The sequence below is a fragment of the Suricata suricatta genome, chromosome 10 (assembly GCF_006229205.1).
Source record: "Suricata suricatta isolate VVHF042 chromosome 10, meerkat_22Aug2017_6uvM2_HiC, whole genome shotgun sequence".
Classification (NCBI taxonomy): Eukaryota; Metazoa; Chordata; class Mammalia; order Carnivora; family Herpestidae; genus Suricata; species Suricata suricatta.
The window spans coordinates 77,324,484-77,342,658 of NC_043709.1; the positions used below are offsets into that span (position 1 = coordinate 77,324,484).

General features: G+C 38.5%; 1 protein-coding gene across 3 annotated transcripts in view; it reads right to left on the reverse strand.

Moving 5' to 3' along the window:
* Positions 1 to 1,877: 1,877 nt before the first annotated feature.
* FAR2 (fatty acyl-CoA reductase 2) overlaps positions 1,878 to 18,175 on the reverse strand; it is a 42,350-nt gene continuing 26,052 nt past the window's right edge. For 2 of the 3 annotated variants that reach the window (XM_029954233.1, XM_029954235.1), the window contains exons 4-11: positions 17,840 to 18,017; positions 16,578 to 16,622; positions 14,503 to 14,621; positions 13,605 to 13,672; positions 10,867 to 11,038; positions 6,868 to 6,997; positions 3,221 to 3,348; positions 1,878 to 2,326 (exon numbers count right to left, since the gene is read on the reverse strand). In XM_029954233.1, coding sequence (XP_029810093.1) covers positions 2,164 to 2,326; positions 3,221 to 3,348; positions 6,868 to 6,997; positions 10,867 to 11,038; positions 13,605 to 13,672; positions 14,503 to 14,621; positions 16,578 to 16,622; positions 17,840 to 18,017 — 1,003 coding nt within the window. In that variant the 3' untranslated portion in view covers positions 1,878 to 2,163. The remainder of the gene's footprint in view (positions 2,327 to 3,220; positions 3,349 to 6,867; positions 6,998 to 10,866; positions 11,039 to 13,604; positions 13,673 to 14,502; positions 14,622 to 16,577; positions 16,623 to 17,839; positions 18,018 to 18,175) is intronic. The other variant, XM_029954234.1, reaches the window with a different exon arrangement.

The following is an 18,175-nucleotide window of genomic DNA, read 5'->3' on the forward strand; positions in this document are numbered from 1 at the left end:
TCAGCATGTAAATGTAACCTTACTAATGGTGTCAGAAAAAAGTGAAGCATTATGTATCTATGTGTTAATTTATATTCATCTGGTAGTTTCTTTGGAAGATTCTATCTTTTTCGCAGGGGAGGGAGGAGATCTGTAGTAGTCAGCAGTTAAAGATACAGCACTAGAAGAGGAAAACTTTTTTTTGATTCAAACTTTCATTTAATCAAAAGTCAATATGAATACTTCATCAGTGGAATTTTTGGAATTGGTGAAACAAAAATCAATAGATAGTAAATTCCTAGAATAATTCTATTTTATCCGATCTCAGTAAATTATATCTTGATTTCATTTTTATTATAACCATCTATAGTTTGTATCTTAATTAGTGTAACTCAGAAGTATCAGACATCTCAAACTAAAAATCACCAAGTGCTTTGTTTCAGAGCTGGGTTGTCTGCCCTGGAAATAAGTTCCCAGACCTTAGATGGGATTGGAAAAGACATTGCCCAGAAGAGTTCCCCCAAGATGCCCTTTATGGTGTTCAGAAGCTGCCTTCAAGCCCTGGGCTCTCCAATTACACAAATGTGCGGAGTATGACTTCTCATTCCAGAAAGCATAAGTATAACTGACATCATTACCATTTTATGCTTGTGTCATTTTCCAGGAGTTGTGATTATTTTAGTTGCTTAGGCCCCAAATACTATATAATAATATTTCATGTTTTTAACATGAAATGCTGCAATCCAGCATGCACTGGTATCTCAAATATGAGGAAAGTTAGGATAACCATTATATTACTAATATCAGAATTTGGGAACACTATTAATCCATTGGTATTATACATAAAACATTTTTAAACAGAACAGCTATTCTCTAAACTTAGAGTCACTTAGTGAAGTCTGTCCTCTTCTGCTGTACATTGTACAGTTAACATTGTGCACTTGGGATGATCGAGATACTAGTAAGTCCTGGTGATCACAGAGGAGGAATTTTCCCACTATACAAAAAAAGACTAAAAATAGCATTTACATTTGTATTTGGAATTTTCCTTTTCTCACTGGCAAAGATCTGGGGACTGTATTTTTATGATTCTAACCTAGTATCGTCCTCCCATTAGTCACTGAGGCCTGAGCAAAATAACCTTAAATATAAAGGGTTTGGTGACTACAGTGAAAGAGAAGGAAACTCTTGAGAGAAGGTTATCAGGAAAATGGGTAATTGAAAAGATTTAGAAATAACAGTTGTCAGATTCAAATTATATGAGCTAATTTTTCTCACAAGTATAGTTAGTCCCCATGCACATATACTTGAGCCTTCATTCTATACATAATTATTTACACCTCTTGTTTTACTTTTTGCTTTTTAGATTTCAGAAGTAGAATTGAGGGAAATGCTAAATGTGAGCCCGCTTTTCTAATTCCCTCAGCTTTCAGTCAGGTCACCATAGTAACAAAAAAAGTAGGCTGAGATTTCAGTGGACAGTTATTTCTTTTACAGTATTTCTGAGGATGCAGAGATCATTCTTCCTCTACTTGATCTTTTTAATGTTTATTTTTGTGAGAGAGAGCAGATGCACGCCTATGTGCACGTGCAGAGAAGGTGCAAAGAGAGGGGAAGGGAATCTCAAGTGGGCTCCAAGCTGTCAGTGTGGAGCTGAGTGTGGAGCTTGATCCCACAAACCAGGAGATCATGACCTGAACTGAAATCGAGAGTCAGACATTTAACTGACTAAGCCACCCAGGTACCCCTTTATCTTGATTTTATACTTTTTTACTGAGTACTCCTGGAATGGTTCTAAGGTTAGAACTCCCTTTCTTTAGCATATTTCAGCTTCTATCATATGTTCTTCCATGTTCATTTAGTCAAAATTAGTTCTCTCAAGAAAAAAAAAAGCTAAATATCAACAGATGTACTTTGGTGTTTTATGTTCAAGGGCACAGAGTGTTAGGAGGCAATCTGAAAATAAATTTTCCTAAGATATGTATGATTGTAGGCTAGAATATGACTTTCCCTCTCTGAAACAAAAACAATATATAAGTAAGAAATGGGGATGAATACATGACAAGACATTGACAGTTAATGAGCTTGGGCATTTTCTTTGTTACTTCCTAATCTTGAGAACCACAGTTTGCTGTTTTCGAGGTATCCAGGAGATTCCAGATTAAAGGAGATTGCTGAATGTTCTTAGACTTTCAGCGTGCTGGATGCCCTAAAGTAGGAGAGGAATTTGTAACAGAAGCTCACAATGAAGAACCAGACATTCCTAGCAATCTGAGATCTTGCGATGAGAAGGCGCCAGGCGATGAGGAAGAGGGCAGTGTTAAAGAGGTAGTGAATATTTCGGAGCCTGGGGAACAGACATACAAAACCAAAGTTAAAACAGCAGCAGATACCCAACTGTGCTCTCTGGACCATAAATGTGTTATTTTCTGGCTCGTTAGGTACTCACAGGTATGTGGCATGACCTTATGACATTTTTATTTTTTGTTTCTTCTTTCCACAACATGGCTTCTGAATGATCAGATTTCTATAATATTCCTGACTAGTCTCTCTCTCTCCCATAGCTGTCTCTAACCTGTCTTACAAACCTAACCTAATCTTTCTTAAATATACTTTGATCATATTACCATATCACAAATCTTATCTGTTCTTGTCCACTAGAAGTTAAATTCTAAAGTTCTTAGCCTATTTAAGGTTCCTCTTTCTGTACAATTTACTTTTCCATCCTTATAATCACTGTATTAAAAGCCCTTTGTTTCTACCAGAATTATATCAGGCTGCTATAGTTCATTGTCCCTCATGGAATGATGACTGAAAGAAAGTTGAGGCAGCTTACGGACTTGAAGAACGGTTGAGTGAGTTGCCTATGTTAAACAGTACAGTCAGATTTCCTGCTTGTTGGGTATTCTTTCCCATTACGATGGGATGTGGTCAAAGAAAAGTAAAACTTGGGTTCAAATCTGGCTCCTGTACTTCCCATGTGTTCCCAAAGATTATTTACTTTCTTTGAGACTATGTATCTCTTTGATAGAAAAAAAGGGGGGGAAATAACAAAATAGGAGTATGGTGAAGTCTAAGTGAAGCAGTGTATTATGAGGGCATAATATTCAAGGAAGGACCTGTAATGTAGTAAATTTTTGAAAAATGTTAATTCCTCCCCTCCCCCGCTCAAATTTCATGTCTGGTATAAAATCAGATACATGTGGGAAGTGCTCAATAAATTTTAACTGTTTAGGCTTACCTTCTCAAATGTTGTTTTGCTTCTGGGACCCCAGCCATATCCTCTTTCAATAAGTACTTCTTAACTCCTAAAACATAATTTTCAATGTATTCCAACCAGTTCAACTGGCGCACATCAAAGTTGAATACCTGAAAGGCAAGGAAAGATGGATTGCTAGAATTGCATCGCTGGAGACACTCACTTTGTTCTTTTGAAGAAGTTTCTTTTACATAAAGGAGTGACATTCAGTTTGGGAGATTTGGGTTGGACCCCTCCAAAAGGAGATTATTTGAACAATTGCTTCCAAGGCACTGACAATATGGATTACCATTTTAACAGAAATATGCAAACAAAGGTCAAGCACACACAATTATTTGACCTTTAGGGAGCCTTACGAGGAAAATTTAAAGGATCTGGTATTAGCTGGTGAAAGCTAATTTCATTTCAAGTAAATCAGGATTATATGTTTTTAACAGTGATGGAATAACTTGGCTGGGGACCAAAACAAACTATGCTTCTCCTCTTTTCCATTCTTAAAATGTAGGTATTGTTTCCTTGGCCTACCCTCCTTCCCTACAATATCATCACTTCGTTATGCAGATTAAGGTGAAATGAATAAGCAAACATTAAGGAATGGTTTGGCAGAAATTATAGTCTGTGTTTGCTTTAGAGATGTTATCTACTATGTGTGCTGTTAAATGAAGCCCTTCAAAAACATTTCTTTTAGAGTTAAGTGTTTCTCTTGGGACCCTCGTGTAGTTCCTTCTCTTGGATACAGAATGCCTTAGAACTATATTTTCCCTTTCACTTTGCCACCAAAAAGCTCCAAAACAAACTCTGCTTAATTGCAGTGACTTAGTAAGATCTTGTAGACTACATATAAATGGACATCCTATTTTTTCATTCTTATTTTTGACTTCATAAGGACTTCATCCCTAGTTTGATGTTTTATTTCTGTTTTGTTCTTATATAGGTTATAGATTATATATAATACATATATTTTATGTCTATATATAATTATATATTACATTATATATATTTTTATCACCAGTTATCTCAAATAATATGGAGTATTAACAAAGAGCAGATGAGATTATTGAGTTCTGGCGAGTTTCATAGACTTGTCCAGCAACTGAAATGCTTTCAAAAATAATTCTCCATCACTTTGGATATGTTTGTTTTCTATAGTATCACTAAATATTACCTACTTATTTATATATGGAGAGGCTTTTATAAATTTTATACTATTTCACATTTCTACGTTAGATTTCAATAACGTCCTAGTTTGGAATCGTCATTCCGTATGGCCAATCAAACTGAATTCTAACCCAGAGTTTGGCAATTAGATGTGATTACTCGGGACTATTACCTTTGCTAAGATATTTTGAAAGTGTATGTTAAATCCATAGCAGATTTGATTCTTTTTATTTTCATAACATTTTTGGTTCTTTTAGGTTAACATAGTAAAATGTCAAAAAACTGAAGCTCTAAGCTATTGTTTTTGAATTATTTAGAGGGATAAATTACATGGAAAAATGCAATAAAGATAACTGTACATAATACCAGTAGCTAATTTTAAAACTAATTTACAATAGCTTGAGTTTTTTTTAAACAACCTAGTTTGATCATTATCCATGGATTTCAAACAAGTACTTAAAATAACTTTATCTATACAAGGGATATAAATATTTCTGAAAATAGCTATCTTTCATATCAGTTTTAGAGTTGCTCATCAATGATTTCAGTGAAAATATCTTTTTAACTTTCACTTGGTATATTTAATATCATATTTATGGTGTTTGACTTGCAAGTAACCCTTAGGTTCCATGACCTGAGGTAATTCTCGGGCTTGGATTTGTTTTGTTTTGTTTTTTATGGTTTTTATTTCTTTTTGAGAGACAGAGACAGTGCGAGCAGGGGAGGGTCAGAGAGAGAGGGAGACACAGAATCAAAAGCAGCCTCGAGGCTCTGAGCTGTCAGCCCAGAGCCCGATGCGGGGCTCGAACCCAGGAACCGTGAGATCATGACCTGAGCCGAAGCCAATGGCTCAACTGACTGAGCCCCCCAGGTGCCCTCGGGCTTGGATTTGAATTGTGCTCTGTGAGCCGCTATGTGGGAGGAAAGCCCGTAGCTGGCACGGGACGCTGGCAGCAGCCTTCTCGCATCTCCTTCTCAGTGTGATGTGGTCCCTTCCACAAGCCGTCAAGTACTAGATGAATTGAGAAATGTTTTCTTTAAAAATGTTTTTTCTTTCTCTTAAATTAAAAAAAATGTTTTGAGCATAAACGAGAGGGGCAGAGAAAGAGAATCCCAAGCAGGCTCCACACTGTCAGTGCAGAGCCCAATGTAGGGCTTGAACTCAGAAACTGAGATCCTGACCTGAGCTGAAACCAAGAGTAGGATGATTAACTGAGCCACCCAGGTGCCCCAAAGAGTTTCAGTAGTAGACAGTGTCGTCCAGAGAGTGAAAACTTTAAAGTTTAATGAAAACTAAGGATATGCTCAGGGAATATATGACTCGGGGGGAAAAATGCTGAGTACATGTACAAGTACAAAAGATTTCTATATTTGTGAATTTCAGAATACACAAAGATTTCAGGACTTAATGTTTGTAACTGCAAGAAGCTAATGTAAAGAAAATAAATGGCACTGACACTAAGCAATTAAAGTGAAGCCCTGTCTTGAGAAATATAAGTCTGAATTATCATTCTAGGGAGAGAGAGGCTATCTGTGCTGTCTTTGTGCTAGACAGGGCAGAACTGCTGGAGGGGTCTTAGTGGGATGCACAGAAGAATGGGGGTTAGCTTTAAAAATAGGAAAGAGGGATGCATGGGTGGCTCAGTCAACCAAGTGTCCAACTTTTGTTTTTGGCTCAGGTCATGATCTCGCGGTTCGTGGGATCGAGCCCTTGTGTCAGGCTCTGCATTGGCAGTGTGGAGCCTGCTTGGGGTTCTTTCTCTCCTCTCTTTGTCCCTACCCTGCTCACATGCTCTCTCAAAAATAAACAGGGGCGCCTGGGTGGCTCAGTCGGTTAAGCATCTGACTTGGGCTCAGGTCATGATCTCATGGCTCGTGGGTTCAAATCCCATGTCAGGGTCTGTGCTAACAGCTCAGCGCCTAGAGCCTGCTTCCGATTCTGTCTCCCTTGCTCTCTCTGCCGCTCCCCCACTCATTAAACAAACATTAAAAAAATACAAAGGAGGAAAGAACTGTAGCTTTGGAGATGCAGAACAATCTTGATCTAACAAGAGCATGGGTAAGTTTATGAGCAATAAAATTGTGATGTTTCCTTGAAGTCCTGTGCTGTGGGGTCAGGGAAGCTACAGAGGTTCTGAGGGTTTGCTGAGGACAAACTGAGGGTGAACTGGGGTGGGAGTGGCGTGTGTGAGCTGTGCCTGCAGATCAGCGTGAAGATCTCATAAAAGTCAAGAACCCAGGCGCCTTAACTATAGTAACTTATTTCCTGCAATTGTGTCAATAGTACTGATGGATTTTCTTAGCCAAAATAAAAAAGGCGGGGGGGAGGGAGAGAGGAAAGAAAGAGACAAGAAAAGACAAAGAATTCAGTGTATGTAACTAAAACTTCCCTCATCCATCAGCTTTCCAGGTTTAATCATTCTAAATTCTAAAGATTTTCCCGTCTCCTTGTTTGTCAGTGCTCTACTCACTCTCTGGTCTTCGGGACTCAGCTCGGCCATCAGCATCTCTGTGTTGTATGTGCTCCACTCCCAGCTCCGGTTGACAAAATACTCCAGCATGGAGACGGTTCTTAACAGCCGATTCATGAGCTTTGTCATCCTGAGGTAAAGAGCGGGTAGGAGCAGACATCAGCACCCCACAGACGGCTGCTTCCCTGCTACTCTGTGGGGTGGGGGACAAATTGTTTCTTGAGAAAATAGTAAAAATTTCCCTCTCCCCCAATTTCTTCATTAAAACACAGGTTCATTTTTCTCTTTCCACATTATCTATTGAATAAAGGAAGGGGATGAAAGTAAAGGAGTCTGTTCTATTAGTCTCTTCATCTCCTCCTCTTCGTCTTTACTACCTTTTCTTTCTCAAGAGTAGCAACATTTTAAAAACTGGGCCAGATACTGGAAAAGAACTTACTAGGTGATCACCTACTGTGTGGCACAGTGCTGATACTTTGAAAAAAAATATTAGCTAATTTTCATAATATCTGTCAGGCAGGTATTTATCTACATTTTATGAGTGGGTAGAATGAGCTTAATATAGATGAAGTGGCCATGATAACATAAACATTCAAAGGCAAAATTCCAAGCCCAGTATTGACCACCCTCAGAAAGCCTCTGCTTTTCTGACCTCACCTCTGTGTCCCATGACTTCAGATGGCCCACATCTCCCAGTCCTGTGGTCAGGACTCTGCTGTGTGAACTCAACTTTCCAACAACTTACAGAAAACCTTCGTATGTGCTCTTGTTTGATCCTCACAGTCTGAATCTGTGAGGAAGTAAGGATCTGTATTCTTCATCCTACAGAAGGGTTAACAGCGTCAAGGTCACATAGCTACTGCTTAAACCTAGATTTTCTGGTCCAGATCATTTTGGCCTGTAGAGCATTTCTCTCAGGCCAGTTTTGCCAATAGTGATTACTGTAGTTGACACAGTAATGACAATGCTATTTGGGGAATTTCTGGTCAAATCCTAATGCCTGTATGCCCAATGACTTATCAGGGACTTCTCTCATTGTATCATGGGAAATTCTTAGGGTGGACTCCTTATTCCTTGGCACAAGTATTACTAGGGTTCCACTGAACTATTATCTGACATTTTTGATACAGTCTATTTGTATGCGCCTTCTTCATATATTTAAACCTATTCCCACCAGTGCGATAGTATTTGGAGGAGAAGACTTGGGGAGGTGATTAGTGCCTCTCTCTCTTTCTCTCTCGGGCTTTCCAGCATGTGAGGACACAGAGAGATGGCTGTCTAGGAACCAGGAAGCAGGCCCTCAGCAGATGTTGAATCTACTGGTATCTTGATCTTGGACTGCCCAGTCTCCACAACTGTGAGAAATAAACTTCTGTTATTTATAAGCCTCCCAGTCTATGATACTCTGCTATAGAAAACCAAATGGATGACAGTCTTTATCCATTCTACAATTCTGATTGAATTGATGTGATTTTAATACATTTAATTTTTAAAAATCATCATAGACTATCCTATGTACAGAACTCTATCAGCATAATTTATTTTAGAAAGAATACACTTATTACTTTTAGTTACAGAAGGTCTTTTCTTAGCCCATAAGATGTAAAAGCCATAAAGGAAAAGAGTGATTCATCTTATCATGTAAAAATCTAAAACTTCTTTAGTAATAATAGTGATTACTATATTCGATGCCCTCATATAAATATTATAAGTATGATAACTGTCCCTTTTTACAGCTGAGGCAGTTAGGTATTAGAGATAGTAGGACTCACACGGCTACCTTGGTGAAACCAGGATTTAAATCTGGAAGTCATATTCTGAACTTTATACTCTTAAGACCTACAATGTGTATAGTCCCCTTGTATTAGAAAAAAATTCATAATTAAAGGTATGAGAGAAGAAAGTGACTTGGAGAAAATATACTAAATATATATTTACACATATACATAATGTGTTTCTTTAAATTAATAAGGACAACCTAAGAGAAAAATAAGTGAGAAACAGAGACAGACAGCTCAGGAGAAATCTTGAACGCCCAAAGACCAAAGGAAAGCCTAGCCCCTCCAGCAATCAGGGGACTGCGAATCAAAGGAGCAAAGAGATGCCAATCATTAATTTGACAATTCAATTCAAAAGATTGATTTTTGGCAAAGTATTGATGAGGGTAAGAAAAACCAAATTTTTACTCTCGTGTGCTGAGGTAGTGCAAATTGTCAAACTGACAAAGCCTTTAGGGCACCCGAGCACGAGTCCCCAAATCCTCCAGTCCAGCAATCACACTCCTCAGCTTCCTCCCCAGACCCAGTGGCACGTTCCAAATGCATGTGCACTGATACTCATGACCCTGTTGTTTGGAAGAAGGGAAAAAGAAGAGACGATAGTAGGCAGGATGACTTTTTCATGGAACATTAGTGGAAAAAGTTAGAAAATGTGTACGCTTGATTTACATGTCTATATACACACACACACACACACCTCTAAGCAGAACTATATGTATGTCTATATGGTGGTAAATGCCTAAAAGATTATACACAAATACACCTGGGAAGAAAAAGGGTCTTGAAGGATTCTGGCATTTTCTGCCATAAAGATGATTTCTTAAAATTCCTATGACCAAACAAACCTACCCATTCCCTACAAATATTGCAGTTTAATTTCTCACAAACAAAATTCATTCAGGTTTTTATTAGGTCCTTTCCTCCTGTTTTTCTTTTCTATTTAGGTAACTTTACCCTTTCTGCAGGTCTTCTTCCAACCCTGATCTATGTTAAAGTCTTTAGCATTTCTGCCTACAATATTTGTTTTTTTCTTTCTTTCCCATCTTTACTTAATAAGCCTCATTCATGGGTTGCCTGGGTGGCTCAGTCAGTTAAGCACCTGACTCTTGATTTCAGGTCAGAACATTATCTCAAGGTTTGTGAGTTCGAGCCCCACGTCAGGCTCACTGCTGACAGCACGGAGCCTCTCTCTCCGCACCTCCCTTCTACCACATGTGCGTACTCTCTCTCTCTCTCAAAAGAAATAAAAAAGCCCTATACAAACATTTTCTCCATAGCCACAATGTCTCCTTTTCACCTTACTGAGTTAAGAGCTCTAAATTAGGTCTCTGGAAATTTGGATAAATGTGACATTGCCTAAATTTTAGCTATTTACACTGCTAATAAGGATGGAAATTAGACACGCTGAGACTTACTTCCTGCTGTAAAGACACTAGTACAGAAGGCAATGCTATTCATGCTCCTGATTCTTGCAGGAGTGGCCTTTGGTAATTATAATGATGACTCTTCAGGGACAGTATTGAAGACACAATATTCAAGGGAGACAGAGAAAGGGATATGTCCTATGTCACACAGCTAGATGGCGACACAGCTGCCTCAGCATCCACACACTGCATTCTGCCTTGTTCCCTTTATTTCTTTTCTCACCTCTAGGTGGCAGTAAATCTGGCTCAGGTTTCTCCAGATCTTTCCTCTGTTCCCTGAAGCCTACTTTAAATTCTTCCCCTTAGCTTCTACATCCTATTTGTAAAATTGGCATACTGAGAATATCCTCTATGGCTTGTTGTGAGAATGAAAATGAGATCATCCCACATCATTCTGGGTGTGTGTGTGTGTGTGTGTGTAAGTGAGGGTATTATCATTATTTTAAGATTACCTAACAATTTAGAAAACCCCAGACTTAGAGTCTCAGTTCCTTTTCTTTGCTGGATGATTACTTGCTAAGTTTACCAAGCACGTTCTTCAATATTGAACTTCCTTTATTGTGATGGAGAGTTTTTAAGGTAGGAGTCCTTTTGGGGCTTCTCATGACTACTACTGCTTCGGTTGGCCCCAAAGTTATAAATGTACAGACGTCTATATGTATATATGTACGTGTGTGTGCGTGTATATATATGACTTAGTTGTCTCCTCTGGTCCCCGGATGAAAGGAGGGCCAAGGACATTGGGGTCCTCATCCTCCGTGCGGCAGCACTCTTAGACCAGCAGGGCAGCCCCTCACCTGGGCTTCCTTCCTGTGAGCCGCAGGTAGAAGTCATAGATGATGGCAGGGGCTCGGTGGCTGACTGCATTCCAGTACTGGTTTGTGATGGCATTGGTGGTGAAGTCAGCGTTCGGCCTCCTAAAAGCTCTCTCAAATGGGACTTTTTCAAAGGTTGCCAAGAGTTGTATTCCTGTAGGAAAAATAAGAGTACTAAGTCCAGGCACATATAAACCCATTGTGGTTGAGGTTGCAATGGGTAAAAATGATAAAGACTAATGATTTGCTGTATAGAGTCAAGAACCAATTTCTGAGAACAATGTTAAGATATTTATGCCAGGCAAGAGGTCACCTGCAAAAATCCATGGGAATGGTTACAAAGTGGGTCCTTTTCTTAAAACCTTACTCTAAAGCAACATCTTGGGGAAATAGTTCTAGTCAATATAGTGAAGTATTGTTCAGAAAAACTTAAATCCATCATTCGATACCAATGATTATCTAGTCTATTCTAAAGGCCCTAAGACAGAACCTGAGGGCCTTATTTTCTAGGTTGGATCATACAGAACCATCCAGAAAGTTTCTTCACATTTTACTAAAACCTTTATAAAGGATTACTTAAAAAAATTTTTTTAATGTTTATTTTTGAGAGAGAGAAAGAGGGAGAAAGAGACACAAAGTGTGAGTGGAGGAGGGGCAGAGAGAAAGGGAGGCACAGAATCGGAAGCAGGCTCCAGGCTCTGAGCTGTCAGCACAGAGTCTGACGCCGGGCTGGAACTGACGAACCACGAGATCATGACCTGAGTCAAAGTCAAACACACTTAGCTGATTGAGACACCCAGGCGCCCCTGTTAAGAGGCTTATTAAAGCTTCATAAAGTTTAAGTAAAAGAGAATATCAAGGCAGGACTCCCTTATGTTGGTCCACTTTAAATACCAGTCTTTTAACTTGGGTATTTCTGCTTCTCTGGGAATATTCCAGACTCAATTGTCTACTCTTGTGTCCAGACTTTTTTTCCCCACAATAATTTTTTATATTGTTATTTAGATAAAACCTAGTTAAAAATTCTTAATGTACATTTGTAAAATAAATATTTTTAAAAGAAACTAAATTTTATATTCATGTAAATTTTTCAAAGACTATATCTAGTTCATTTTTCAATTATAATGAAGATATCAGTACTTAGGGCGATATGATTATTGTCCTCCTTAAACAAGATTACCTGGAAATCTATATAAAATATATACACCTTACACAGAAAAGATTCTCGAGAAACATCTGGCCCAGGAATCTGGACTCTTTTCCTACCAGAGGGATTCATAATCGCTTTTAAGAATCACTGGTGAAGAGGTTACTGACCACCCGGCAGACACAAGAGACCTATCTTCTTCTATTTTAGGTACCAGCCTCCATATGAATTTGAGTAGATCTTTTATTCTCCTGGGGTCCCTTATGTAAAATAAAGCAAAGCCACCAAATTATTTTTAAGATTACCTTCAGCTGTGACATTGTATAATCTGATAAAACAGATAAGAAGTTTCAGCATGGAGGAAGAATTTTGAATTTCAGAAGTGTAATTTACATGTTTTATTTAAGAGCGTAAGGTATCTTGTTTGCTTCTATGAATGGCCTTTTTTAAATGAGTTATGTCATAATTCTGTTACTGATGTAGAGGAGATTTATTTCCAAATATTTTCTAAATTATTTGGACATATGATCCAAAGAGCCGGACATATAGTCTGAAGAACTCTGACGGTAGTAGATAATTTCATTTCATTTTTACTGAAGTAACAACTTTGCAAACAGAATAGCATAGCAGAGTGTTCTGAACTGGAAATCAGATTCTAACAAATGAAGTACATTTGATTTTTTTCTATAGTGTGTAAACAAAACTAAATGTTCTAAAAAGTTTCAGATATTTGGAAGACAACTCCTAAATAGAAAAAGGAGTATAAGATTGGTTACCTGATTTTCTAATACATGCAGGATAAATTACTTCAACTCAACAAGATACTTCCAAGGTCACATATAAGGCTCACTGTATAAATCAATGAAGAGTATTGCTGACTCAGTAACAAAAGTTAGTATTACGGAACTTCTCTAAATCTATGTGGTCATTGATCATTTCAGAGTCTCAGTGATGGAGCAAGGGGGCAGGGGGTTTGCACATGGGAGCAGCTGCCCAGCACGGGTATTTCATCACAGACATTACTTAGAACTGCTGACTTTTGCTCAGTTTTCTTGATTTAAAAAAATTTTTTTTCTGTTTTTTAAATTTATTTTTGAGAGAGAGAGACAGCACAAGCAGGGGAGGGGCAGAGAAAGAGGGAGATACAGAATCTGAAACAGGCTACAGGCTCTGAGCTGTCAGCACAGAGTCTGACATGGGGCTTGAACCCATGAACAGTGAGATCATGACTGGAGCCAAAGTCGGATGCTCAACTGACTGACTGAGTCACCCAGGCACCCCAGTTTTGATTTTTAAAATCTTTATAGCCAGTGGACCCCATATTAACAATCATGTAGATATTCCACTGACCCCCTTTCTCTGATAAACCACATACAATCTAGTTAACTCTTATACATTTTTTCTAATAATTTCTAATTATTTTATCCTTTTTACTTATTTTTTGTCTTTCTCCTTCATAGACTCCAAGCTCCATAACACATTTTGTCAACCCCCACCCCACCCCCATGGCAGACACTCACCGTGTGGGGGCGAGCACTACTAGTTATGTAGTTACATCTCTATACATACTTACCCATTTTGCCCCAGTTACAAGGATTGAGGTTACCAGAGATACAGTGGTAGATTAATGTTGATTTAGGTCTGAAAGATGAAATAAAAAAATAAACACAACCAAATGAAAGACTAATGAAAGAAATATAAGGAAAAATAACATTTAAACAAGGTTATCTAAGTAATTCCCGTAAGAAAGGCAACACGTCCATCTTTTGTTCCTTCTTTGGGTAAAAAAGCAAAATGGAAGAAGGCGAGGGAGGTATGGGTGTGTGCGCGTGCGCACACAGAGATCTCACACAGGGGGATGTATTTAAGCAGCAAATGGAGCACCCTGACCATGAGAAAGAGGTCACATTCCTTACATGGTTGTTGGGCAAAATGTAGGCTATGTTTTCTCCTGAATCCAGTTAAGCCCTGCTGGATAGGAAAACATCAAAATGGCTGATTTTAGATAAGAAAATTTTAATTCTATCATGTACTATCAAAGCCAAATATATAAACAACCTATTTTTTTTTTTTTTGGTAGTAGGAAACAGCCCCCCATATGATGATCTGAGCTTTTGGCATTTATTAGGAAATGAGCAACTGTATAAAATATAAAAGATGCCCTCATTTCACCACCTTTATATCCTTTGCCATAAAAAAAGGAAGCTGTATTTTAAATTACTGAATAGAAAGAAAAGGGTTTTTTTGGTTATCAAAAATTTTATGGTTAAATGATTTAAAGAGTTTGTACTTTGTCATCAAAATACACTTCAGTATTTATAAAACACCTCCATGCATACATGATGGCATATTTGAAACTATGTAAAATATTAAAACAAGTCCTCTTGCACATTTGGGGTCTTCTACAATCAAATGCATCTAAAGAGCCGCCTCCTCATCAACCCGCTGCAAGCTGGCTCACGCATGCGCACCTGTGAACTGCTGTGTACCATCCTACAGCCAGCATGAGATTCACGACTGTATCAACTGGAATTACATCGGCCACCGCCTTCGGAGCAGCCCTGATAGACCGAAGAAACCCCTTCCCAGCCTGCACAGGAGAAAATAACATGAAGTGAGTTTTAAGTAATGACTGGGGCTAATACTAATGCCACTAGCAATAACAGGTAACACCGAGCCGTTGCTGACTGGGTTATTGTGCTAACGCTGACTTCTCTCAGCCTATCCAATCCCCTAGCCAAGTTCATCTCAAGTCCCTAGTGGCCCTCACGTTCCTTTAGGGAGTGGAGTTCCTTAAATTTGTGAGAGGCTAATATATTTAGTTAATTAATCAACACCAACAGTAGTTTTTTCATACATAGTAATTAATCCGTAAGATTTTAAGAATTAAGGTTTCCCAGATTTCCCACTAATATTAGTTTACCATTTCTTAAGTGATGTCATCTGCTGCTAGTGCCTACTCGCTTAAAAACAACAGTGGACACTAACAGTAAAAATTCGGGGCACCTGGGTGGCTTGGTTGGTGTAGTGTCTGAACACTTGATTTTGGTTCAAGTCATGATCTCATGGTTCGTGAGTTCGAGCCCTACCTCAGGCTCTGTGCTGATGCTGTGGAGCCTGCTTGGGATTCACTCACTGCCCCTTCTCCCCCCTCAGAATAAAGAAACTTTTAAAAAGTTAATAAAATTCTACCATTCCACAAACAGTTTTTTATTGCTTAGGAAAAGGCCACCACTTTTTGTTAAGTATCTTAGTTCACCAATCACCGATGCTATATAGATGTAAGAAATGGGAATTATTCACATTAATACATAAGTCAGTTAATAAATAGTCATGTTTATTGACGTTATGAAGTTATTAATGCCCTGCATATTTCCAGCATCGATTTGTAGTGGTTAGTATTTTCTTATGTTCCTAATTTCTATTTTCTTGTAAGTGATTCTCCTTCCTTTGGACATAAGAAGTCAGTTTGAAAAGTTAGAATATCTGAATAAATGTGCAGCTTTATAAATAACATAATGAAACTCATTCTAGGATCATGTTAAAATAATGACGTTCTAAGTTACCAAAAACTCGCTGCAGCTAAGCTTTAAAGAAGAAATAATTGAAGGCAAGTAGAGAACAAAAAGGGGCTACTAGAGAAAACAAATCAGAAGGAAGTTCACGGTCACTGTCTTTGACACGTAGTCATAATTCACTGTCTTATATTTGTACGTTGATTCATGTTGGACCCAGCTCTGAGAAGAACAGAAGCAGTCTGAAGCATGAGATGTCTAATAAGATTTAAATTCAGGGAGAGAATTGAATCCCTATTCAGTGTCCTGAAGAGTGGAGTTCTAGTTCTGGTGTTAGTGTTTCAGCATGAACTGTGCACGAGGTCACTCCTCCTGGCAACTACATCAGCTTTCAGTGCGGGGAGAAGTCACTGACGCTGACCTACAGCCACCACTGACCTTCTCCTCGGTTGTGGGAGGATTATTGGTGAAAGATATTTCCTATATTTGTCAATTTTTATATGTGAAAAATTTGCACCAATGGGTGGTTCTTTTTCTTGTATCTGTTGAGAACCAGTTTTTGATGTATTTATATATATATATATACATAAAATTTATATCCACACACATAAACTCTTATATGTGTATTATAATAAAAATTTAATCTTTGAGAATGTGACTTTTAATACATCCCCAATTTGCTGTAACAAATTTGCTATTAACAGTAAAAAGGAGGAAAACAGCCCCATCTTGTGGTAATCAAATGGAAATACAGACATGGTCGTTGATGCTCAGATTTTTCCAAAAATAAAACACCTACATCGTAATTGGTATCACAGTACCTCTGTTTTCCTGATAACAAAATCTGCAAATAATACAAGTAATTTCATCCTGCCTCTATTTTCCAATCAGCAAAACTGAGATTAAGTTGCTTCAATAATAATAAAGTAACATTTATGGTTTTGGATCAATGAAGCTAAAGTAACACTAAGCATTTCCTCACGATTCCTCCACTACGATTCAAGTAGTCATTTCGACGGTATTATACATACCGCAATAATGAGTCCATTAGGTCCATTTAAGTTATCAACCCAACCCTAAAAGAAAAAAAGATCTCTATTGATCACACGTCAGAAAATCATAATATATTGGTAACATCTGCAGTCAGAGCTGAATAAATTTCAAAAAAGAGCACTGAGACCTCAGCCAATAGAACAGTCTAATCCCGTTTTTTGAAGACCAGAGACAAAGATCAGTGGCAAGGCAGTGGATGTTTCTGCACTTTACTTGTGCCAGAACGAAGATTCTGCCAGCATTCTGGAGGAGCCGTGGAGAATTTCAAGTTGTCTTATGACATTTTACAGGCCAAACTGCACCTTGTCTTAATATCATAACCTGCCAACCCATTCATTGACCATTGTTTTTCTCCACCTCAGGCCTGATTTTAATTCTCAAGGGGAATACTACAAATCAAACATGATTTGTAGGAATTATCCATTTCTTGAAAATTTGAAAAATCACAGTGTCCATACTGTACTTGCATTAGCTTGCTTAGACATGTTAACAGGAAGCAGGAGCAGTGAGAGGAAAATGTCTCTTTGAGTTTGTCTCCTAAGCCCCAAGCAAGATAGGTGACCTTATTATGTCTGTTTCTTTATCTGTAAAAGTCAAAGTGTGTGTGTAAAATAGGAGAGGGAAAGAGAAGATGAGGGGATTGTTGAGTCTTCTACTAGGGATCAAGCACTACACTAAACACTCCTCATATACTGTCTCATCGGACTGACTCTCCCAAGTGGGTCCAGTATTGGGCTAAAATAGCATTAGCCCAGTTTTATAATTGAAACCACTCAAAAGGCTCCAATGTCAGTAAGTAGTACAGCTCAGATTTGGGGGGCCCTAAAACTTCACGGAATTGCTTCCCAAAAGATGGTATAATTTAGTGTACTTTCAAAATGATTTTGCAATATAAAGACACAAAAATTATTATTCCTACACTGAGAATCTTCTGTGAACTTTGTGATTCTTATTTACCCTGGCAATTGTAATAGTACCAATTTGGGCATCAAGAACATTCTGGCATATTTAAAGTACAGAGGGGAAGCCATGAACTAAAACTATCTCCCATGGAATGTTCAGACTAGAGTTAATGAGAAGCAAATTTAAGATCTCCAGCCAACGCTAGGCTCCCAGAGGAGCATCGTACTGGACAGATCTGAATCAAACATGGAATTTTGTCCTAATACAATGCGTTCATGTTCGATTTGCTGGTTGGGAAGCTAAGCAAGGAATCGGGAATCCAGGTGAGTGGCCTTACCGGGAAGGGCTCCTGCCAGGTCGCTCCCACAATGGAGGGCCTTATGATGGCAATGTTTAGGTTCCCACTCTCCTGATGCACCACCATTTCTCCCAAGGCCTTGGTGTACGTGTAAGTATTGGGCCGATCCCCGATCAGCTTGGGTGTGATCTCGTCAATAATAGCATCATCTAACCACCTGCGGGGAGTCAGAGTATAAAAGAACTCTAGCAACATATGTTAGACAATAGACCAAAAAAAAAAAAATCCCCCAAACAAGACCCTGTGAGACACAAACAACACTTCATTTCTCGCTTGAGTTCTGGAATTCGGAACAGTCAGAGGGTACCGAGGCTG